This window comes from Acanthochromis polyacanthus, chromosome 23 (genome assembly GCF_021347895.1).
Source record: "Acanthochromis polyacanthus isolate Apoly-LR-REF ecotype Palm Island chromosome 23, KAUST_Apoly_ChrSc, whole genome shotgun sequence".
Taxonomy (NCBI): Eukaryota; Metazoa; Chordata; class Actinopteri; family Pomacentridae; genus Acanthochromis; species Acanthochromis polyacanthus.
The window spans coordinates 12,211,114-12,236,165 of record NC_067135.1 but is presented as its reverse complement, the minus strand read 5'-3'; the positions used below and the strand labels follow the sequence as shown (position 1 = coordinate 12,236,165).

The window sequence follows — 25,052 nt, the reverse complement described above, 5'->3', positions numbered from 1 at the left end:
CGTGATGGTACAAAAATAAGCGTGAGGGTCTCAAAAGTTTAATTTCAACATCAACAATATAGGAACATCGAAGTTCCTATATTGTACCATTTTATCGGCTCATTCTGAATGGTTGATCTGGAAGCAGAATCATGCAAACTTTTATGTCAAGAACTGATTTTACCCAGATTTTAAATGGATTGGGGAACTTTATTTTGAAAGCGCTAACCGGAAGTCGCGGGTTTGACGCTGTCTAACTTGACAGGGGTCAAATTTTAAACTTCCTCTGGTGTCATAGTCCAGTTGTGTGTACGCTACCGACTAGCACGGTTGTTTACTTTCTTCACCGTTGGTCGATACCGAACCGTTTACGGCTTTAGCTCGTCTCTCGTACGTGCTAGCATGTGACCCGTTCGCTTACGTTAGCCTGACACCGCTGCTCGCTTCGCCAGAGCCTTTTCAGAGGAGTTAGCCGCGTAGTTCACTGACCCTCGGCAAAATGGCGAGTTAGTACCACTGTTTTGAACCTTCAGAGTCCAAAGACAGCATCGTGATTCAGCTTTAAAATGTCTCAGCTGGAGCCTGATGACACCACACCGCTGCTCAGGGACGACGATAGCAGGTCAGACTTAAAGTAGCCTCTTCTGTAGAAGCACGTTTACTTTTGAATGTCTCATATTGGTATAATTATATATGTCTGTGCAGATGCTCTGTCAACCAGGTCATGGTAATCCTAGCTTGCGTAATAGGCACCTGGAATTTCCTTTAAAGTTCTTGAAAAGAGTTCACCTCTAAAATGAGATGTTGCATGATAATCTCATGATAAGTGCTTGCAGTTGGTGATGTTAAAAAACACACACGATGTCTTAAAAACTGCTCAGTTTACTTTAATTGCCTCATGCTGTGCTCTTTTTTCAGCAAATTCAGGAAAGTTTCAGCTTGACTGTATAACTACTGGTTTTAGTCGTGTTCTAAACGGGATATTTCAGTGTTTATAGCTTTAAATGCAGCTGAGCAGTTGTTGTCACGCCCCCTTCAGGAAGAACACTCTCTCTGACTGTGATTGGCAACATAAATCCTTCCCTTTAAAGTTCTTGAAGATGTTTCACCCCTGGATGAAATGTTCTATGACATTGGCTTCAAAATAAATGTGTGTAGGTTGTGATGCTACGTAAATATAAAGGGAAGTCCAGGTGCGTTCTGGGATTAATACTAAACCACCTGTCCAGAAAAAAATACTTAACCTCACCTGTCCTGTCTGTGAGCAGTGATGGATCTGTGGAGGAGGACAGCAGCAGCCGGTGGAGGTCCATCCGGGTCATGTACTTCACCATGTTCCTCAGCAGTGTAGGTGAGCAGACCCACCACACAGATGTTTGACCGTGCTGAATCTGTCTTCTAACATCCTGCCCCTATGTGTACAGTTTTTGAACCATGCTGATTTAATTTAGTGTTCCAGTATATTTTATTGTCCTAGCTTGTTGTCTCCTTTCTGTTCTGTGGAAACACTGCCTGCAGTTCACCCGAGAAGGGTTTTTTTTGTTAAATGAATCTTTTTGAAGAAATATCACTAATTTAAGCTACATTTTTGTTGTCTTTCTCATACATACATGATATGTTCAAAGACTGTCTGAAAGTTGAGGAGACAATCTATCATTTCCAGGAATCTGACTGCAGCTCGTCTCTGTCTTTTGTCCTCTTTTAGGTTTCACGATTGTCATCACATCTGTGTGGCCCTATTTGCAAAAGGTATGCATGTCTCATTATTTTTTTAAAGTAAAAGATTGATGCCTGTTATGGGAGATGTAAAAATATTGATTGTTTTGTTGTTCATAGGCAACTTAAAACCTATAGAAATATCGGTGAGCACACAGACAGAATAGTTTCCAGCTAATCCACATGACTAAATGGCTCCCGCAGAGGACACATTTTTAATTACTGACCACTGAAAATGCAAACAAGTGCAAAAGTTTCAAACTAGGGTGGTGTTGTGTCCCCAGAAAGTTCCTGTAAGTGTGTATAATTCAGTCTTTGGTCGACATTTCACCAATGTAAGGTCTAACAACAGTTAAATATGATATGTGGCAAGTATGTCAAGACAGGGTTCCAGTTTTTTTGCTACTTTGGTATAGAAGCCCTAACACAAGTCTGTATAGGCGTCTATATATTGTCATATGTGAAAAGTTTCAAGTTGTCTTCATGTTGACATTTAACAACGTGTGAGGCTTGTTAGGCCCTATTGATTCTTGAAACGAACCCTGAACAGAGAAACTGATGATGATTTGACCCCAAACTGAGTTCTTTGACACATTTTTTTCAGATTTTTGTGAATTTCATATGGTTTACAGACCTGGGAATTTTAGACTTTCCTCCCAAAGCAACGTCTCACCTCAGAAGCCGTTGTAAGGGTTTGATATCTCCAGAAATCAAATCTTATACTGATGTTGGAGCCTCACAAGTTTGTGAATTGTTGAACAAAAACTGTATTTTTTTTCTAGGAAATATGCAAACATCCACATATATAGAGTTACAGGAATTTTCTAGGGCCACAATACCAACCCAGTTTGAAAATGTTGCACTTCTATCCATGTGCAAGGTCAATAATCATTCAGTCACTTAGATCTGCTGGAAACTATGGCAGGAACTTTACTCACAGTTTTGTCAAAATAACAAAAAACTGCTACCTTGTCTTGACATACTGGCCACACATCAAACTCTACTAATGTTGGAGGCCTCAAAAGTTGGTGAAATGTCTTCCAAAGACTATACTTTTTAAAGCAATATGGATACATCCGTATATATGCACTTATAGAAACTTTCGAGGGCCAATACCAGTGAAAATTTTGCAATTTTCTCCATTTTCAAGAGCCACTAACTAACACTTTGTCCTTTGCTGGAGCCATTGAGTGATTCGGATCTGTTGAAAACACTTCTACCTGTATCATCACCAACTTTCATGGCTGTGTGAGTTCATTTTCTGGAGATATTGAACCTTTAAATTGGCTTCTTAGGTTGGATGTTTTTGGAGGATGAAAATACAGAAATTCACAGGTCTGAAAATAGATGCAAATGTGCAGGACTTTACTTTGGGTCCCAAATAACAACTCAGTAAACTTCTAAATGGCCCAGACTGACCCACCAAGAGTAACTCTAAGCACCTCCTGGCCGACTGTTTCCTGTAGATTGACGGTAGTGCCGACGCCAGCTTCCTGGGATGGGTGGTAGCAGCCTACAGCCTGGGGCAGATGGTGGCTTCGCCCATCTTTGGCTGGTGGTCCAACCACCGGCCTCGCAGGGAGCCACTGGTGTGCTCCATCTTCATCAACCTGTCAGCCAACATCTACTACGCCTACGCCTACCTGCCCAAGACCAACAACAGGTTTCACATGCTCATGTCCAGAACCTTCGTGGGCTTCGGAGCAGGTGATGGTTTCATGTGATGCATTTCTGAAATACCTACAGAACCGAATCAATCTTTTCCACCAAATGAGGATGGTTTATTCCATCTGAAGTCGCCAGGAAAATTGAAACTTTTAATCATAAACTGTGAATATTTAAAATGCTATTTGTATCATTTTGGCTGGTGTGTGAAATACTTTGACGTTTTTTTTTTTTTTAGAAAATTGCCTGACTTTGAGGCCATTTAAACAACAATATCTCAGGGACTGTTAAAGCTTCAAGTCTGGGATTTTCAATGTTATTTCTCATCATGTTATTGATATAGAATCTGTAATATAAGACAAGTAGATTAAAGAATCTCTGAACATTTCAAACTTTGTTCCACTCGGATAAGACCAATATTTTTGTTTTATGGTACCACTTGTCATACATGCTCAAACCAGTTATGAAAGTTCAATGATAATAACTTTTTTCTTCCCATTTTTGTGACCAAATATTTCATCTTAAAAAGTATTTTATATATTTAGTTTTGTGTTATTATGACATACAGCTGTATATGGTTAAAAAAATATCACTAGTTGACTTCTTCATTGTCATTTTTTTTATTAATACGAGCTCAAAAATGAGACTTTTTATGACAGCTTCATTTTTTTTTGACTATTAGGTAATTTGATCTGCTTGTCCAACATTGCCAATTCTGAATCAATGGCATGATTAGAAATAACCGTTAAAATTTCAATCTTTTATCTTATATTTTCTCAGATATTGTTGATTAAACATCCTCAAATGTCAGTGTGCGAAAAAAATGCTAAAAGTGAGTCAGTGGGAAATTAAAAAAACAACAAAAAAAACAATCTTTATTCATAATAATTTTTATAAATATCCACATTTTGTGCTATCAAAACTTCATGCACATCAGAGACAGTGGAGCAGGAATGTGATATTTTGAGATGGAGTGAGCCTTTTGTGAGCTTTGCTGTTTTCCTGACAGGTAATGTTGCCGTGGTGAGGTCTTACGTTGCTGGCGCTACATCACTGAAGGAGAGGACCAGCGCCATGGCAAACATGAGCGCCTGTCAGGCTCTGGGCTTCATCCTCGGGCCGGGTAAAGATCTTTTGTTGCCAACGGACTCACACTTGCTGTCAGACGTGCAAAAATAAATTTATAAGCGACATTTTGGTGCACCTAAAACATCTCTACTCAGTGTGTTTTTGAAAGTTTTGGGGCACCAGAAATGTTGCTAATGAATGTGTTTTGAAAGTTTGACTATTTTTGTCCAGTTGCTAAAAAATATATTTTTGCATGTTTAATGCTGATAAATGTGTTTTTGCAAGTTTCACAGTTTTGGGGCACCAAAAACGTAGAGGATACTTTAACATTATGGAAACCTGAGCTGCAGCAGTAAAAAAAAAAAAGAAATGCAGCAGTGTTTCCATCGTTTTTACTTCATTTTTATGTACCAGCTCTGCAGGCGGGTTTGTCATTCATCGGTGAGCAGGGCGTCACGTTGAAGTTTATCGAATTGAGGCTCAACATGTACACTTCTCCTGCTTTACTGGCTGCAGCTCTCGGGATCGTCAACATCGTGCTCGTTCTCTGGGTGTTGAAGTGAGTTCACGAGTAATCATTAAAACACCTTTATTTTAACACGGACTGAAAAAATTCTGCATCTTCTGTCCTTTGGCTAAAACATCTCGTGATTGTTGCCACCAGAGAGCATCATGTTGATGATCACGGGAGGTGCGTTCAAGCTATCAACTACACAGCAGAAGGTAGGGTTTGTCATATTTTCTGATTGTTTTATTAAGATTATTATCAGATAAGACTGTAGTAGAGTTTTCCCATTTTAAAGCTTTTTTTAAACATTGAATCAGGTAGTTCTGTTATTACTTAAAATATATATATATATATATAAAGTGTAAAATAAATTTAGTAGGTGCACCTTTTTTCTGCAGTTGAGGATCAGTATTTACCCAATTCGTTGCTTTAAATGAGCCGAATATAATTCTATTTGTAGAGAATTGACAATACTTTGTAGAAATCTGTTTTCCCTTTGACACAAAAGAGTCTTTCTTTGGTAATTTTTTTCCAAAAAAAGCTGACTTACACACGTGGACAAAATTGTTGGTACCCCTCAGTTAAAGAAGGAAAAACCCACAATTCTCACTGAAATCACTTGAAACTCACAAAAGTAACAATAAATAAAAATTTATTGAAAATTAAATAATCAAAAACAGCCATTACTTTTGAATTGTTGATTAACATAATTATTTAAAAAAACAAACTAATGAAACAGGCCTGGACAAAAATGATGGTACCTCTATAAAAGATTGAAAACTATTTGACCAGAGTGACATGATTAACTCAGGTGTGTCATTTAATTGACATCACAGGTGTTTCCAAACTCATAATCAGTCAGTCTGCCTATTTAAAGGGAGACAAGTAGTCACCCTGCTGTTTGGTGAAAAGGTGTGTACCACACTGAACATGGACAACAGAAAGCGAAGGAGAGAATTGTCCCAGGACATCCGAAAAAAATGATAGACAAACATCTTAAAGGTAAAGGCTATAAGACCATCTCTAAACAGCTTGAAGTTCCTGTGACAACAGTGGCTCATATTATTCAGAAGTTCAAGACCCACGGGACAGTAGCCAACCTCCCTGGACGTGGCCGCAAGAGGAAAATTGATGACAAATTGAAGAGACGGATCGTTGGAATTGTATCCAAAGAGCCCAGAGCAACCTCCAAAGAAATTAAAGGTGAACTCCAAGGCCAAGGTACATCAGTGTCAGATCGCACCATTCGTCGTTGTTTGAGCCAAAGTGGACTTCATGGGAGACGACCAAGGAGGACACCACTGCTGAAAAAAACTCATAAAAAAGCCAGACTGGAATTTGCAAAAATGCATGTTGACAAGCCACAAAGCTTCTGGGAGAATGTCCTTTGGACAGATGAGACCAAACTGGAGCTTTTTGGTAAGGCACATCAACTCTATGTTCATAGACTCAAAAACCAAGCATACGAAGAAAAGAACACTGTCCCTACGGTGAAACATGGAGGAGGCTCAGTAATGTTTTGGGGCTGCTTTGCTGCATCTGGCACAGGGTGTCTTGAAAGTGTGCAAGGTAAGATGAAATCTGAAGACTATCAAGGCATTCTGGAGAGAAATGTGCTGCCTAGTGTCAGAAAGCTTGATCTCAGTCGCAGGTCATGGGTCTTCCAACAGGACAACGATCCAAAACACACAGCCAAAAACACCCAAGAATGGCTGAGAGAAAAGCGTTGGACTATTCTAAAGTGGCCTTGTATGAGCCCAGATCTGAATCCCATTGAACATATGTGGAAGGAGCTGAAACATGCCATTTGGAGAAGACACCCATCAAACCTGAGACAACTGGAGCTGTTTGCTCATGAGGAGTGGGCCAAAATACCTGTTGACAGCTGCAGAACGCTCATTGACAAATACAGAAATCGTTTAATTGCAGTGATTGCCTCAAAAGGTTGTGCAACAAAATATTAAGTTATGGGTACCATCATTTTTGTCCAGCCCTATTTCATTAGTTTGTTTTTTAAATAATTATGTTAATCAACAATTCAAAAGTGATGGCTGATTTTGATTATTTAATTTTCAATAAATTTTTATTTATTGTTACTTTTGTGAGTTTCAAGTGATTTCAGTGAGAATTGTGGGTTTTTCCTTCTTTAACTGAGGGGTACCAACAATTTTGTCCACGTGTGTAATTTGATGATGATTCCATGTTGTAAAGCAATAAAAAGGGGAAACATTTAATAAGCACTATAAACAGTCTACAGAGGAATGACATGCTGTATGTAGACATACAAATAAAACATTTTTGGGGTCAAAATTGTCTCACCAAGTGGGATCAAGACACAGGATGTTGTAATAGTTTTTGGGGTTTAATTCTCTGTTATCCTTCTGTAGATAGAGCTGAGATCAGTGAAGAAACTGAGGAAACCGTCGATCAGGTGGCGGTCGTGACCTCCAACGTCCTGTTCTTCATCGTCATGTTCATCTTCGCTGTCTTTGAGACGTATGTGCTTCATTAAAGTCAAGTTTCATCCTCTTCTTCTTTGTACTCAGTTTTACAAAGTTCTGATTTAAACGTTTTTCTTCAGAATTGCCACGCCGCTGACCATGGACATGTTCGCCTGGACCAGGAAGGAAGCTGTGCTGTACAATGGCATTATTATCTGCTGCATTGGATTTGAATCTATCCTGGTGTTTGTGGTGGTAAAAATGGCTTCTAAAAGGTACCTTTCCTCCTGCGTGCATGGATTAAACCAAATTAGATTCCCCTGAATTTGGTTTATTCAGAAGAATATTTGCTTTCTTCCAGAGTTGGGGATCGTCCTGTGTTTCTAGCAGGCTTGGCTATTATATTTGCTGGCTTCTTTGTTCTCCTTCCATGGGGAAATCATTTCCCGAAAATCCAGTGGGCAGGTATGGATTGATTCATTAATTGAACTGTACAGTTAAATTGGTTTATTTCAGTGCCAATTTGACTCTTTCTGCTGCTTGTGATTAAAATAATACAACTGTGGGACGAATTTAAAAGTTGGCTCAGAATTCAGTCTGTTTTGATGGGATTTCCACTCACATTTAGGTTCTTTTTTTATCATATACAGATGTCAAAAACAACTCATTGATCAGCATGATGTCTGGCACCACGCTAGCACCCAACAGCTCTTTGGAGCCAACAGGCTGCCCATCTGTACAGACCTGGTGCCAGTATACTCCTGCTATACACCTCGCCCAGTACATTTCTTCGGACTTCCTGATTGGGGTGGGATATCCAGCATGCAATGTGATGTCTTACACATTGTATTCCAAAATCCTTGGACCAAAACCTCAGGTAATGGAAGTGTATTTAAAAAAAAAAAAAAAAAGAAATTATTGGGATGTTTTAATCTGCTTTTGAATGTGTCAGTGCTGCATCCTTGAAAGATTTCCCCTTTTATTGCTTCTAAACATTGAATTATGGTCAGTATAATTTTTTTTGGACAAGACTTTGCCAAAAAAAAGTATTTTTCATGTCAAAGTGAAAACTAATAATTAGTGATTGCATAAGTATTCAACCGCTTTGGAGGCGGAGTCAGCCCCCAGACCTCAATCCAGAGCTGAGAATTAGTGTCTGGAACAGATAAGAAAAGTGTTCACTCACAATCTCTGTGTAACCTGACAGTTTGACCAGTTTTTCAAAGAAGGATGAGGTCAAATTGCAGCATCCAGATGTGCGACCAAAGGTGCATCTATTAAATACTGACTTGAAGTGGGGAATTCTGATGCAATCACTGTATTGTAATATTTATATAGATATACATATATGTATGTATGTATATATTATTTTTTCTATATTTGGGTCTTTCAAATTACATGGACCATTAATCAATGTTGAATGAAAGGAGAAAAGCTCCGAGTGACGTTTCTTTCGTGGTTTTCTTCAGGGTGTTTATATGGGCCTGTTGACGGCGTCGGGTAGCGGGGCTCGAACGTTGGGCCCCATCTTCGTCTCTCACGTCTACACCATCCTGGGCCCTCGCTGGGCCTTCAGCCTCATCTGTGCTCTGGTGTTTGGAGCCATCGTCCTGCTCGGCTCAGTCTACCACAGACTCATCGCCTTCTCTGTGCGCCACGGAAGGACTGTAGAATAACTCCGTGGATTTCTATTTGGCCAGAATCCTGGCCACAGTGATGACTGCTGCTGCTCCTTAATTTACAATGTGGTAACTGATAAGCCTTTAAGATTTTCTAACTCAGGGTTCTGACATTTAAACTCTACAGTGAAGAGATAAGGTTGAGGTAAGTATTAATGGTTGCTGGTGACTTATAAAGGAGCTAGCACTGCACAGTAAGCTGCTGTGAATGAATTTGTGGCACATATTCAGAGAGAGAAAAGTCGGTGGTACTCATTAAACATTCCCTTCACTGAACTCTTGAAGAATATTGAACATTTTTTTCCTCTTTTCCTTTAATGGTTTCACTTGTAGTTTAAACCTGCAGGTTTTTGCTTACCTGAAATTATGCAAAGTGGTGTGCATATGTGTGTATGCTAACAATTAACTGAGTGATAAATGACAGATTTAATGTGATCTTATGCTCGTATGTTCACTTTAATAACACTGTCTGGTATTTTTTATCTTATTTATAAATTATATCCAACATGATTTGCATAAGAGACCGATTGAAAGAAGAAAAATCAGAAAGCTGTTTAAATAAAGATGTTAAAATGTTGTTTTTATGCTTTTTTTTAAATTCAATTTTGGACATTTCATTATCCAGGTTTGCTGTGTCAATATCCGTATTTTTCACATTCTTCTTCATTAATACCTACATTATTGATACTTTTCTCCATTTTAACACAGGATTTGGTTGTTTTGCTACAGTAATATCCACGTATTTGAAGTATATGGTATGTTACCATACAGAATTTTAATATATTTGTTTGTTGATTTGGAAGTTATTGAAATATTAGTGTCCAGGTTTGTGATGTTTCAATGTGGTCATATCCATATTTATGATGTTTTGTTGCAATAATATCCAGATTTAAATTTTGATAAATTCAATTAGTTTTGAACGTTTTGCACAATAATATTTAGGTTTTTTGGTGCATAAATATCCAAATTTTAGACCTTTCAGTGTGCTGATCTCCAGGTATTTAAAGCCATGTTGCATTAATGTCCAGCTTGCTGATATTTGACACATTAAATGTCATTTTTGTGCTTTTTTTTATCCAGTTTTTTTTACATTTCACTATCTGGGTTTGCTGCATCAATATCCATTTTTTCCACATTCTTGTTCATTCATATCTAAATTTTTGATACTTTCAGGAGCAAATAGGAAGCAAGAATAAATCCTGTAAAATGCTGCTTTAAACATTGTTGCCCTAGGAAAAAAAAAAAGTTGCTAAATGAAAACTTGCTGTAGTTAATACTGTGAAATTCAGTGTTGGTCATCAGATTCACTACAAAAGTGTCTGGTTGAGTGGAATATTATTTCCAATGGATGCATCCATGTTATGTATGTAGTTTTTTTTATACATAAACAAGGCAGGTGACAACTTTACTTTCTTAACTGTCTGTATAAAATAGCTGCCTCTTAAGATTTAAAGGTGTGCAGAGTTAATTTAGGTGTTCACAATTACCTTCCAGATGTGGAAAACGGACTTCAAAAAATTTCTATATCCTGATAAGTTTGATTTTTTTTTTCTTTTTAATTCCAGGACTATGTTTTGAAGTTACACATACCTAAATATGTTGTGCCATTGTACAGTCACTGTGATCAGTTGTTATGCACAATGCACACAAATAAATGTTAAACTGAGTCATAGTGTTGTTGAAATTGCACTTACTTTAATCTCTGGTTGTTTCTAATATAGTTTTTGCACTAAAATGTCGGAAAAACTTAGACTTGTTGTTACTTCTCGGTAATTATGCTATAAGTTTACTGGTCCGGCCCCTTTGAGATCAAATTAGGCCGTATGTGGCCCCTGGACCAAAATGAGTTTGACACCCCTGCCCTACACGTTGCAGCCCACATGCCTTTATTGTTCACACGTGCATTCTGTGTGAGAAAATGGGCCTCTTAAAGTCTTTTGTTGACCATCTTTAAGGTCGCCCTGCCATGTCTGCTTCTGATGCAAAGTGTCTGACTGCTGCTACAACCATGTCACTCATCACACACAGGTTCTTGCACACAAGTGTTAATGCAGCTTTTGTGTATAGAGTATTCCCTCTGAACCTTATCCAATCAATAATTTTCAGTTTCCCTGCTGATTCACATAACAAACACTTCCTGCTGCTGTTGCTTGCAGGTTTTGTGCAGAAACCTGCACAAAACCTGCAAACAAACAAAAAACACCAGGGCATAAGAGGTAGCGTAAGAGAGGTAGAGAGTGAGGTAGGGGGCACCTGTGTCTGTGTGCGAGACAGACGTAGGGGAAAAACAATGGTAGTTTGGCAGGTGAAGTCATTTATTTGTGATTTAATTTGTGCTGTGAAGGTGCGTGTTTGTTTGAGATAGAAGACAAACTACTTCTCTTCAATTAAGCTGTTTGTTTTCTAATATCACTGTCATAATTCAAATATCAATGGCTATATAGTTCGAAAGAAGCATGGTTTAGATATAATTCTCCCTTCATTGGTGCACGTAAATGTCCAATTCATCCAATCAGCAGCAGCCTGTGAAAAGAACCCTCCTTGCTAACACTTCCCGCTCTCTACCTGTCAGTTCTACTCCTTTGTTCGCTGAGATGTGATGCAGATACCTCACAGGGAGGACTGTTATGATTACCAGTCTTAAATCAACCTTGGAAAAGCAGTTTCAGTGTCATTAGCTGTTACCTTATAAGGTAATAGGAGTATGCGGTGTGATGAAGAGCAGAGTTGCTCTATGTATGTGTGTGAAGCAGCTTTATCCCTCCATCTTGACCTGTCTATGACCCTCATGCATTCAGTCCTTCAGAGCCTGGGACTGAGCTTGAATCCTGTCTCTTCCTTTTTTTCCCCCCAAGTCAGGGCAACTCATGCATTAATTGCACTTGAGTTTTAAACACATGTAACAGTCTGGAAGCTGAGCCATTGGAATTATATGTTTAGGTTTTGATATTTTGTTGTGTTAGTATCCTGTTTTTATGACATTCTTATGCAATAGTAGCCAGCTTTTGGACACAATGGTGTGTTTATTTCCAGATCTGGGTATTTTGCTAAGTTAATATGCAGATTTTGGACGTCTTTCGACAGTAAGGTCCACTAATATCTCGGTTTTGAATGCTGTTAGAAGAAATATACTTGGGATACTTAGAATAGAATACTTATTTTTAGATTATCATTAGATTATCATTGAGCGATGACTGTGAAACGTATCCGAACAGTTTGAACCATGACTCTGTATGTACTTTAAACCATGATTCTACGTGTACTGTATGGCAGAAACATGAAGAAATGGCACATGCCGAGAGGCGAACAGAACTAGACCTTCTAGGTGATAAGATAATAAGAAAGCAGACACAGATATCACATGACTGCTCATGCAGAAGGTCTTCCTGTTGTTATCTTATGCTGACATCACACAACTGCTTGTGAAGAAGGTCTTTCTATTGTTATCTTATGCTGATGCATGGTACTACCCTCTGTGTTACAGGACTGTTTGAAGCAAATAGAAAGACGTAGGGGAGATGCAGGCTCTACGGAGTTGGAAGGCTGTTTGGAGCAATGCGTATGGTCTGTCCGTCTCCCCTAGTGGCAAGTCAAATACCAGAGCTCAAGTACTGTCTCTTCCTTCCTGTGCTGTGTCTGTGTTTTTCAGGTTTGAACCCATCAAATGCTTTTTTCCCCATTGTTATACAATAAAATATGCTTTATTGTCATTATACAGTATATTACAAAATTGGAAAGCTTCTCCTTTTCAGTGGAAGAAAATCTTAAGAAATAGCGCAAAACAATCCTGGTTTGTTAAAGTTTAAATGTGTTAATAAATAGCTTTTTGTTATAATGTGTTCATATTTAGGCGCTGACGTTTTGAGGCATTGTAAACCAGGTTCTTTTATATTTTACACAGGCAGTGTCCATTAAAACCTCTGCACAGCCACATTGTGTTCGGCAGGGGGCGACAGAGCAGTGGGGGGCCACAGCGCGCATGCGTCTTGAAGCCAAGCTCCGTTCACGCACAGAAAAAAAGTTGAGAGCGCGGGCACGACGTGTTCACGGCGGTACTATGAGGCTGCTAACATCCACGTAGCGTGAAAATAACACGGCGGTAGGAGTTAACGAAGCTGTGGCGGGGCGCAGAGCAGCACACATGGACATATTCACGGACGACCCCGGTAAGAAAACAAGAGACGAGCCGCTCCGTGGAAGTTGTTTGCTGCGTCTAGCTAACGGGCTAGCGGTCACACTAGCAGAAAAATCACAATTTAACTGATTTGTTTGTCTTCTCCTCTTGCAGAGTTTCCGGACATCCATATGGTCGTAAGTAAAACTCTCCTCACTGAAGCTGTGGCACTATGAAGCGGGGTCATGTTGGTGTTTTTGTCCGCGGACGGAAGAGATGCAGCGGCCTCATAGGAGCCGCTGCTCAACTTTGTCCGGGTTGGAGACATTTGGCTCCGCAGAAAAACTGTCAGAACTGCCAAGAGGGGGGTTGAGGGGTTTTATTCATGATAGGATAGATTATTTAATTACGAAACAGTCGATATGTGGTCTCGGTGCATGGTTTAACTTTGATTTGCGTTAACATCCAGATTATTGACGCTGTGCTGCGTTAATATTGAGGTTTTATCTGTTTATCTACGATAATATCCAGTTACTATACAAGTAGGATGCACTTTCTGTCGATTCCTTTTGCTTTTAAATGTGCTGTACAAACAAAAGTGACTTAGAGAATGGAAACCTTCTACAAATAAATGTGAAATTGTCGCCTTCTTACTGAGCTGTGTAAATAAATACGCCTGTCTGCTGATGTGAGTCCAGTGAGTCAACTTTTTTTTACATAAATGAAAGTGAAACTTAAGGATGGCTCACAGTGCTGTGGAAAGTCTTATGCAACTCAGTGAAACTGTCTCTTTTTTTCTGTTCAGCAAAGGGTTGTGAATATGTTTGATGGAAAGACTCATATGCAGAGGATCATAACATGTGGCCTTATTGGTAAGAAGATATGATTTAGCACTTCGTTTTTATGTGTGAAATTGCTTCTTAACCCTCCTATTGTCTTCATTTACAGGCACCAAGAAATATTGTTTCCTTGTTTGAAAAAAAATCCAAAAATTCAGCAAAAAATTCAATAATTCCCAAAAAGTTTCCTTGAAGTTTTATTTTTTTTAAATGGCAATAAAATTCTTGTAAATATTTTCAAAAAATCCTAAAAATATCAAAGTTATTCCATATATATCGTAAAACATCTAATATTTTCTTTAAGAACAAAATCCAGTGAATTTCGCTGTATTTTGGTTGATTTTTTTTGTGAATGTTCTTAAGAAACATTTTTAAAATTTCTTTTTTTCCATCAAAAAACGTTTAAAGATTTTCTCAAAAATGTTGAAAAAGTGGACATCAGAAGTTTCACTGTGGAAACATGTTTTTTCCCCACATTTTCAAACTTTAAATGAGGTCAATTTTGACCCGCAGGACATCACAAGGGTTAAACTTGTTGTAGAAGTAATCGTGTGGATTTTATTTACAGGTATGGAATATCATGGTGAGCTGGATGATGCAAGTGAGGATGATGATTTTGAGCATTGGGCACATGGTCATAGCGGTTTCCATGGATACGGGAGGCTGCCTGGGAGGAGTGACGGGCGTGGATTACATAGAAACCCATCCAGCTCTCTTTATCATCCCCCACTGCATTACTACACTTCAGCTCACGAACCTTCTCATCCAGCTGTAAAAGTTCAGGCCAAAGAGAATGTACGTTTATTTTTATTTTGTCTCATTTGAGTCAGATGACTTCATTTTGACACCCTGAAGTGATTCTGTTGGGTTCAGATGGCGTTAATGTTAAATTTATGCAGCGTTTGCTTTGTTCCTGCAGGATACTGAAAGGAAAACCAGATTATTACAAGATTCTAAAAAAGGCAAAAACAAGGCTGAGAAGAAGAGGCTTAAAAAACAGGTCGGTTCTGGTTTCTCTAACACGAGCTGCTTGATAATGAGTGAATCTTAACTTGTGTAAATGACTTTCTTTTCCAACAGAAACAGAAGGAAAGAAAACAGCGCGAGAAGTTGGAGAAGGAAAAACAGAAGCCTGCAAAAAACGAGGAGGTGACAATAATCTGCAATGTCTTCAGAGGCAACGAAAAAATAAACGTGTCTCATTTTGACAGGTTTTTTTTTTAAAATTCTACAGCAAAAAGACGACACACAGCAGTCTGAAGCAGTTAAAGATGAAGGCGATGCCAATTCCAGCGTTAAACTGTCGGCTTCAGCTAAAGATACAGACACGAGTGACAGCAGTGAAAACGAATCCAGTGATGAAGACGGAGACACCAAGCACGACTCGAGCAACTCAGAGGTACATTTTACATAAATAAATAAAGCATTTATGTTTAAAGAGAGGTGACAAATTAAAGGAAAAGCCAACATAGTGCCCTAGTACAGTGATGCCCCAACATCTCAGAGTTTACTTTGTTGTTGTTTTGGAGTCAATGCATGTAAAATATTTTGGCTGAATTTTGAGGACATCGTATGTGTTCAGACCTGAAAATGTTTTGGAATTTCACCCTCAAAAAATTGTCCAGGAAGCCATTTTAAAGGTCCAGTGTCTCCAGAAATGGGTGTATCTATATTTCTTACTAAAAATACAGTCTTTGCTCAACATTTCTCCGACTTTTGAGGCCTCAAACATCAGTAGACTTTGTGGCAAGTATGATATGCCTATTTTTACAGAATTGCAACTGAAGCTCCTGCCATCTGTGCCCCAGCAGTCTTTCAGAGCCACTTGGAGCTTTTTGTCTTGCTGTTGTCTTCTAAAATCAGACCCAGCTGGGCCTGCTTATTGTTTTCATACATGTTTATACATTTTGGAGCAGGTTTTTGGACATTGTAGTGTGTTATTGTGCTTGGTGCTGATGCATGGAAGTGTAAGTATTCAGACTTCTGACGTTGTGGTGCAGTAATATCCGAGTATTTGGAGCTGTAGTGTGTACAGTGTTGAGGATTTAATATTTTGATGCGTTAATGTTCTTGAAAATTTGCAGCATTAATATCCAGGCAGTTGAAGGTGTGGTATCTAGGTTTTTAACATTTTAGTGTGTTAATATCTACATTGTTCGGTGCGTTAATATCTGTGTTTTTGCTGTTTTGCTACGGTAATATCCTTTTTATTTTGGTGTGTTAATATCCATACTTTTGACTTTTGTTACAATATCCAGGGAGATTAACATCCAGGTTGTTTTGGTGTGGTAACATTTCTGTTTTTATTTTTCAGTGTGTTAATATAAAAATTTTTGATGTTTTGGTGCATTTTTGTGTTTATATTTGGTGTATTTTGACTTTTTGCAGCAGCAATATTGAGGTTTTTTACTCTGTAGCTTAAATTTGAACACTTACAGCTTTGATTTGGTGTAAAATTCTGAGTAAATCCTTCAGGTTGCTCACTATTGCTGTTGCTTTGAGACATGCAGCATTTAGTCAGAATAAGTTCCTCTGATGTCCTTGTTTCATCAAAATCTTTGCTTTTTTTAATGTGGGGATATATAGTTTTATGGAGGTTTGCTGGAAGATTAAAGTAGTTAAGATGCTGCGTAACACCGTCTCTATGTCCGATGTACGTATTTTTCTCAGGAACTGGATATGACGAGTACTTTTGTGAGCAAAGCAGCTCTTATAGCGATGCGTAAACTGGAGCAGAAGCCCAGAGCTGAGAAGAAGGAGAAAAAGAAGACCCCAGAAAAAGAACGTAAATCTGTGCCTGACGACCCGAATAAAGGAGAGGAGGATGGAAAGAAGGTGACGGATGATTACAACAACTACAGTCTGACTGTAATGCAGTGATAATAATCTGAATTTGGTCCACAGGATTTTTTTGCTAATCTAGTTTTTCTGTCCAGCAGGATTCTGCTGCTCCTAGCGGTGCCACCTTTGAAGAAAACGTTAAAATAAGTACCAATCTTGCAAGTAAGTTTTGAGACGTGATTGTAGATAAATATTTATTCATATGTGAATTTAATTCTAACCGAAGTTCCTTCTTTTTTCCTAGATGTTGGAAATAAATATGCAAGTGCTGGAGAGTTCAGTATGGCCGTGAAGTATTTTACTGATGCTATAAAGTATAATCCTACAGAATTTAAGTAAGAACTTCATTTAAAAGACATTTACTGTTGGTGTAACATCGCTGGATTTTCTGCAGTGTTCACTCTGTGTTTCTGCCACAGGCTGTTTGGAAATCGTTCTTTCTGTTTCGAAAAGTTGCAAGAATACGACAAGGCGCTGACAGATGCGGAGCTGTCTCTGGGAATCTGTCCAGGCTGGGTTAAAGGTCTGTTTAGAAAGGGAAGAGCTCTGGCTGGACTGAAGGTAAACCATCTTTAATCTACACACAAATACTCCGTACTGTTTGATGTGCTCTGTATTTTATCTGAGTAGCAGTCAGTGTGGCTCAAAGACAGAATATACATGTAGAATGCATACTCTTCTGTAATATTCACTCAAGACAAATCTTTCACTTGTTTTGAGTATGTTGGTAAAAATGATTTTGGTGTTAAACCCTCTGACCCCCAAAACATTTTGACAGTGTTTAAAGACGTTTTTTTTTCCTCAAAACATCACCAAACCAAATTTTCCTGCTGGGGCTTCTTACTAACTGAGCTTACCTGGTAAAATAAAGAATTAAACCAAAAAAATTCAGCACGAAACTGTAAAAACAGAAACAGTCATTGAATTTTCAACTCTTTAACTAATTGTGTGATGTTCGGTTTCATTGATAAAAGTGACCAAATCAGTAAAAATCACCTTATTCTCATTTTAAAGAGTTTAACTGAAAGTTCGTGAAGCCAATAATGACTTGGCTACAACACACAGGAACAGCTGTTTTGGTTGAACTGAAGGCTGTGTGTTCATTGAGTAGATGGGAAATGAGTATTGAAATAAACTGAAAATGTAAGTAATAAACATCTTTAGTATGTAGAGTCCCATTTTTTCCAGTATTGAAAACACCTGCGGGAAAATATGTTGATTCTAAGTTTGTCAATTTTTGAAAAATAAACAATCCCAGAAATTCAGCTTTTCTTTATATATGATTTGTGGAATTATGACTTTTTTGAACTTTCCAAAGGCATTTCTGAGTTCTTTCTACTTCTAGCCATGATTATGTTGTTTCCATAAAGGTGCAGGACTTTATGTTGCAGTGAAAAATGATCCTACATTTAGTAAAAATATGCATCAGGTTCAGAGGGATAATGAGCTATATCAAAGTGACCATAAAATCATTGAAGTTTGTGCTTTGTTGTGTAAGTTCTGTGTCTTATGTCAGCCGTGGTTGTAGATGTGAAGAAGTTGCGTGTTTTTCTTCATTTGTAGGTCAGGTTGAAATGACTTTAATCACTGTGTCCTTGTAGCTGCAGACTCGCATGATTCACTCAGACTTGTTTTGACTAGCGGTTGCATGAGACGTTTAATAACCGGATGACAAGACGGTGGAAGAGTTGATGAAAACTTTCTTTTTCTTCTTTCAGAGGTATGAAGAAGCTACACAGGCCTTCAGGGAAGTCCTCAAAATGGACAGTTCATGTGCAGAAGCTGCCAAGGAACTGATGCGTGTGCAGATAACACAGCTAATGGTTTGTCAAAATTAGTGCCGTATTCTATAATTTATTATATGTATCTAAACAAAAACAGCATTGTTTCCAGGGCTCCAGACTAACTTCTTCACTGGTAGCAGCTCCCACCTTGTCACAGGCAAAACGCATCATTTGCTGAACATTTTCTGATTGTTAGACTCTACAATTTACCAATGTTCCCTAAACGCCTCACATCGCAGGCTACTGTAGCTGCTGCTTGGTGACCAAAATTACTTTGAAAAGAATTAAACTTGGGAAGCCTTATGTCAGAGTGATTTTATTTTTCATGTGCTCATTTAACATTAGTTAATAATTTATAAAAGTACTACTTTCCATCACTGTGGTTAACACAGCAGCTGCCTGTGCCGGTTAGAGCAACACTAATACAGCTTAATGATCATCATGCAATGCGATCACTTCAAATTTTAAGTCACACACTCAAAAAAAGGTGGCAGATGTGACCGTTTTGATTGCGGTCTGGAGCCGTGGTTTAGGAGTCAGGAAGTCACAGAAAGTGTTCTTAAACCTGTATTTCTGTGTTTTGTTCTTCAGAACTTTGGTTTTACACGGGAGCAGAGCTCAAATGCTTTAATTATTCATGAGACGGTAGAAAAGGCGTTAGAGGTGCTGTCCAAATTAAACATACAACCAGGTGAGCCCACAGAGGTTACATCCAGAATCTCACTCCCCTTAGCTGCTATAAAGTGTGATAAACTTCATTTTCTGCAGTACTGATTCAAATACTGTTCTGTTTTTGTTTTAGGTGTTATTGAAAATGGCGCAATCCAACCAGCTCAGGTAGTCAACGTCACTGGAGTCTCTCCAGTCCTGTCAGCCAACAACAATACTGCTGCTGCTGCTGCTGCTGCTGCTCCGTCCCAGGATGCACCAAAACAAACACTTATTAACAAACCTTTAGGTCCAGTACACAATACGTCCAATGTCCAGAGTCAGTCAAAGCCTGTTAATCCTCGGTCAGTGAAGACTAGCGATGACGACGACAGACCACCACCGTGAGTATTGATTCACTCACAAAAATCTCTTTCATGCTGCGTTTAAAATGTATTTATCATCAGGCCAACACACTTTATCACTTCAATGTTTTCTGAAGCTTCTATACTGACTGTTGTACTGTGCTTTGAACTGTGTTAGCATCATAGCTTAGCATTAGCTGCAGGTGGCTAGCTAATGCAGACAGCCGCCCCTTTACAAATTGATGCTGCAGAGTTCATCAACATCACTGCCACAGTTAACAGTTAGATAACAGGGAGGTGCACTTGTTTTATAGGCGGTCAGCAAACACACCTGTAACTCCATCTTATTAAACAGTTAGAGGCTCCACCTGATAGGGCAAGCAGATTCTATAGCTAATCTACAACAATTTATCTATCATGCATGCCCCTCATCTTCTGCTTCATTGTTTAATATCTTCTAAATGATTATTATGAACACAGTAATTTAACAATTAATTCCCCACATCTCTATCTGAGTTTAAAAAAGTTGCAGCAGATTGAGGCAGACAACTGAAAGCACAGAATTTACTGGTTGTGTTTATATCTATCCATTTTAGGGCACAAATATTAGAAGTTTAAAAACTGTGAGCTCAACCTTTAACTACTTGTCAGTTTAAATATAGAAGTAAATTACAAAAACATTACAGATTGTGTCAGCCAATCTAAACAAAGGTTAATTAAAACTGTGATCCCCAATCAGCTTTTGTAATGGAAAAGCTTAATGAAGTACTCAGACAGTATATTTATGGTTATTGGTGTTGCTTCACCTTTAATTAGACAATATATTCCAGCAGAACAGAAAATCATTGGATGCTTTCATGCAGTTCAGACTGTGTGTTATGAGTGATGTTTGTCTACAAATCGGTTTTCATGGACGTGTGTCACCTTAATTTTCTTATTTTTAATGATTTTGTCTTTTCACAGAGAGCTGTTTCCAGTTTGGGTCGGAAACTTGAATTATCCAGTAGCTGAGTCCATGATTATCAACCTGTTTACTAAGTAAGACGTGATGATGTAATGTTTATTTAGTTTCAGGTCATTTCTACAATTCAACTGGTCAGTGAACTCTGTATTAAAGTACTTGAGTTTATAGTAGTTGCTCGTTCTTCTTCTGCAGGGCCGGAGCTGTTTATAGTGCGAAGGTTCTGGTTTCCAAACGATGTGCCTTCGTGAACTTTACAAAACAAGAGCATTGTGATGAAGCAATCAGGCGCTTTAATGTAAGTACATCCTGAACTGTCTCTTTAATAACAACAAGATTTGTAATTAATTTTATGGTCATGAATGGGATTTCGGTTGGGAGTCCATTTCAAATAATTCTGTTCCTTCTGCTGAAACCTTTTGCTGGTCATTTATTTAATATGGTATCCGTTAAGTTTTACCTTAAAACAACAAAAAAGGTTTAATAAAAATTGCCCATCTACCCACTTTGAGCAGGTTTTTTTTCCGCATTCAGGTGATGTTCAGACAACAATATCTCTGGATTTATGAAAGATAATAACCTGAAGTTTTCACTGTTATTTGACTATTTCAGACTTTGTGTTATCAGCAAATACTGTATTGATTTCTGTATTGTGATGAAACCTGTCCTTTACACCCACGACTAAGCAGCTGTCAACCCTTAGAATCTTATCAGAAAGTAATGTGTTGCTCTGCAGGACTGTTGACTTTTGGTTGAGTTCAGTGTCAAACACGTACCTCTGCTGTCTGTTCACAGTCCTGCCTGCTGCTATAAAGTAATTTATTCTCTTTTCCAGGGCTATGAGCTGAACGGCATCAAAATGGTTGTGAGATATCCGGACAGGATTCCTCCAGGTATGGGCATCTCCAAATCTGCCCTTAAAGCCGAAAACCTGCAAGACGAAAACGTCAGGTCAGTGCTTTTATATCCAACAGATTTTCAGGAATTAGGTCAACGTATTGGGAAATCAGCTTGTTTGCTTTGTTCACAGAGTAGTTTTAAGAATTTCTTCAGTTGCTTCAAGTCAATTGTTGGTTCCTCTATGTTTTACACCATTTCTTCATGTGACTATTATTTCATAATGTCTCTGTTCAGTTAAGGAATCATTAAAATATTCTGGGCAATAAATGTATTTATTTATTTTTGTTTTGTCATCACACTGACACTCTTGCTGCCTTTAGTCTGTATTTCACATTGTCATTTTACCCAATTATCTCTTAGTTAAACATGTTATTTTGTGTTGTCGCCATCCTCCCCTTTCAGCCAGTCGCATGTTGCCTGTCTCTAAAACTGCCTCCAGAGTGAAACTGTTTGCTAATGAAGGCCAGATTATCAAATCAGATGTACACAGAGTCCTATAAAGGTCACAGCAGGACATTTTTGAAGAGCTACTTTTGCATTATGCAGTGATAAAACACATGCAGTTTAGAGAAACATGCTGCAGATGCTACGAAAAGGAGAGATGATGTGACAAGTGAAGCATTTATTGTTTTTTTTGTATTATTTTTATTATATTTAGTTAGACAGTCTCAGTTAACCTGACAGTTAGTCAAATAGTTGGTCTCATAGTTAGCCTGATAATTGGTCTCATAGTTGGCCTGATAGTTAGCCTCACAGTTATCCTCATAGTTAGCCTGATAGTTAGCCTGACTTGGACCTGGTTAGTTTCCCAGCTCAAGCTTACAGAGTAACTGAGTGTTATTGAGTGAAATTAAAATGACCTGACAGCAAGTCAGACTGGCTTATTTGGTAAAGGCACTGAATGGAACAGGCCCAGATGTAAACCTGTGATATAAAACTTATTTGGCTTAAATGAACCAGATGTTTATTAATATATCAAAGCCCATTTATCCAGATTTAACTGAGTCATCTTTTGCATCAAATTTTATTGATTTCAGGCACAGTGAGTACGATGATGGGAGGAACGCAGCTGGAAATCGGAGGTTTGTTCGTCCTTACAAACACGTCCAGAACCACAGAGGCAACTACTGAAACAATACAGATGCCTTTCGACTGCTTTGGTCTGACCGTTGCCTTCTATAAAAACAGAACCTCGTCATGTTCAGAAGTGACTTGTCAATGTTATCTTCACAGTATCTGTACTGCTGTTGGACCACAGAAGCTCATTGGCTAAACAATTTTTTAGGGATAATTTTTTAAAAATATTGTTTGACAACTTAAATTGTCAGGTTTATGTAAGCTAGTGATTCTAGGCATCAACAAAGGCATCACAATGATGTGATTTTTATAGCCTGATGGTGTTTAAATATCAGTAAGCAGACATGGTTTGCCCACCAGCTTATAAAACAGGCTGTTAAAATGTCATAAGTCTGACTTAGCAGCAATTATATGTTCATTTAGTGACGACCCCTTAATTATAGCATCAGCTTTGGTCGCCAAACTTCAGTATTCCATTACTGTGGGTTTTTTTACATTTACAAACTGAGAACCAGAAGTTATTACTAGTTTAATTCACATTTGTAGAACAATAAGAGGAGCCTCACATATATGACCTGCTTCTAAATTCCCTTAATCAGTATGTTAATCCAGAATTCTTTATTACCGATTATTCATTTAATGGAAGTTGCACTTTTATCCTGCCTTGCTGTACAACAGGTGCAACCCTCTATAAATACATCATGACGCAGTATTTCGTCATGTACCTAATATGTGGTTCATAAGAAGACTTTTGAATGAGCGGTAATCATTTTGTGGAACATCTGAGTCTTTGTTCAGGTGCCCCTTCATTAATTATGAACTTGGTGTTCCTAAATAAGAATTAAAAGATTCTTTCGTACTCTGAATTTCTGCCTCATTATTTAAACAGGTTTTCACCTATACAAATACTAAATATGATGTTCTGTATATTAAATGAAAACATGCAAAGTTTTACCTTCATACTATATTTTTAGAGTTGCAGGCCCTTGAAGTAGAGAGGTGGGTGCAAATTTCCTGCATTTTAATTTGCATGATTTTCATCCATCATTTCTATTCTCATAACTTCATGAGCACAGCAGATGGACACGAGAAATTTTCAGGGCTGAAAAACACACCTGAGTTCTGTTAGAAACTGCAGCCAAATGAGTTTTATATCCACTCCAGATGTCACTATCTGAAGTGTGTGAATCCTAAATCCATGGAGTGAAAAACATTTAAACTTGCCAGAATATAATCTCTATCTTCTGGTTGTTGAAAGCAGAAACGACTTTGGCATTGACATGTTTTATAGATCTGTCGGTCTGTTTTTATCGCTAAACTATGATATATCCCGCTAAAGGGCGGTTAAAAATCATGCTGCACAAAAACACGATTACAGCTTAAGATTTAAAACTGATGTGATTGCAGTTTTTAACGGAGCTCAAATGTGTTTTTCAGCCCTGAAAATTGCATACGTCTGTCTGCTGTACTGATGTATGTTATGAGGCTCAGAAATTATGGAAAAATTAAAATTACAAAGTATGAAATTTGAACCCACCTTTTATGTAGCTAAATGATCTGTGACTGAAAATGTTCACAGTATGACGGTAAAACTTTGCATGGCTTCAGTAAATGTGTTAGTTATTGTACATAGGAAATGAGCTAATTCTGAGGAGGTCATGCTGGAGCCACAGATTAGATTTTTTCATGCTCCTTCAGTATTCATAGAAAGTTCACACTGCTGAGTTCAGCAGGATCCACCTTTAACTTAATTTTGATGTACGCTAGCGGTGCATGTTGTTTCACAAACAAATGTGCCATAAATGAAATTATAACAGAGTAATTAACTTGCCGTGAACCTGTGTTTTGGTCCTTTGGGACATTTGCCCTCTGTCCAGGCAGAAATCCAACTTTGAACAGAGTTAATTGAATTTTCTAACCTGATTTTTATCGTCCAGTAGGTGGCAGCACAAGAGTACAATTGAGTCTGCAGTGAAGCGACTGGAGGATAATAGATGGTGGACGTTTGAACTTACTTTTTCAGTACTGAGGTCCTAATTAGATTTCATAAACACAGTGCAAATACAGTTTCCTGCAATTGTAACACATAAGAACACTAATGCAGGCACACAAATACCAAATTTTAGGAATTGTAGTGTGGAAGCGAGTTCAAGACTGTCAGTATGAGAGTTGAGAAATTGCATTCTGATACATTTTATTTGCTTACTTTACAGTGAAAGTTACTAATTATCTGCCAGATTTAGCTAGTTAACATCTAGCCAGTACAAAAGAAGGTGCAGAGTATTTGAGGATGAAAATTTACATTTAAATAGTTTGTGATTTCAATATCAAAAATCCTGTCCATGTGTGAGGATAATTTATCAAAGCACAGCTACGTATGGTGCAATAAAATGTTTTTTGTTACATTATTGATTAGAAAGGTCATTTTCTGTAATTCATTAATTTGAACATCAATGGTAATGCTGTG

At 38.1% G+C, this 25,052-nt stretch overlaps 2 protein-coding genes across 2 annotated transcripts; both read left to right on the top strand.

Moving 5' to 3' along the window:
* Nucleotides 1-236: 236 nt before the first annotated feature.
* mfsd8 (major facilitator superfamily domain containing 8) lies at nucleotides 237-10,723 on the top strand. Its single transcript, XM_022191637.2, has 12 exons — nucleotides 237-601; nucleotides 1,248-1,330; nucleotides 1,685-1,728; nucleotides 3,162-3,402; nucleotides 4,370-4,483; nucleotides 4,843-4,987; nucleotides 5,093-5,151; nucleotides 7,324-7,432; nucleotides 7,518-7,652; nucleotides 7,739-7,842; nucleotides 8,028-8,254; nucleotides 8,847-10,723. Exons 1-12 carry the CDS (start codon nucleotides 546-548, stop codon nucleotides 9,051-9,053), a joined length of 1,524 nt encoding a protein of 507 aa, XP_022047329.1. The 5' UTR covers nucleotides 237-545; the 3' UTR covers nucleotides 9,054-10,723.
* A 2,330-nt stretch (nucleotides 10,724-13,053) lies between these two features.
* On the top strand, nucleotides 13,054-23,451 carry LOC110949528 (hsp70-Hsp90 organising protein-like). The gene is made up of 18 exons (XM_022191638.2): nucleotides 13,054-13,222; nucleotides 13,345-13,367; nucleotides 13,976-14,042; nucleotides 14,578-14,804; nucleotides 14,929-15,009; nucleotides 15,090-15,158; nucleotides 15,244-15,408; nucleotides 16,680-16,844; nucleotides 16,949-17,012; nucleotides 17,095-17,185; nucleotides 17,270-17,411; nucleotides 18,569-18,673; nucleotides 19,226-19,325; nucleotides 19,437-19,686; nucleotides 20,611-20,685; nucleotides 20,804-20,906; nucleotides 21,444-21,559; nucleotides 22,546-23,451. The coding sequence occupies exons 1-18, from the start codon at nucleotides 13,198-13,200 to the stop codon at nucleotides 22,637-22,639; spliced, it is 1,962 nt and encodes a 653-aa protein (XP_022047330.2). The 5' UTR covers nucleotides 13,054-13,197; the 3' UTR covers nucleotides 22,640-23,451.
* The last annotated feature ends 1,601 nt before the right edge of the window (nucleotides 23,452-25,052 follow it).

Coding starts and splice junctions, on each gene's coding strand:
- LOC110949528 (XM_022191638.2), top strand. CDS start 13,198: ATGGACATATTCACGGACGACCCCG. Junction 13,223..13,344: donor CATATTCACGGACGACCCCG/GTAAGAAAACAA, acceptor CTCCTCTTGCAG/AGTTTCCGGACATCCATATG. Junction 15,159..15,243: donor AGCCTGCAAAAAACGAGGAG/GTGACAATAATC, acceptor AAAATTCTACAG/CAAAAAGACGACACACAGCA.
- mfsd8 (XM_022191637.2), top strand. CDS start 546: ATGTCTCAGCTGGAGCCTGATGACACCACACCGCTGCTCAGGGACGAC. Junction 3,403..4,369: donor CTTCGTGGGCTTCGGAGCAG/GTGATGGTTTCA, acceptor TTTTCCTGACAG/GTAATGTTGCCGTGGTGAGG. Junction 7,653..7,738: donor GTAAAAATGGCTTCTAAAAG/GTACCTTTCCTC, acceptor GCTTTCTTCCAG/AGTTGGGGATCGTCCTGTGT.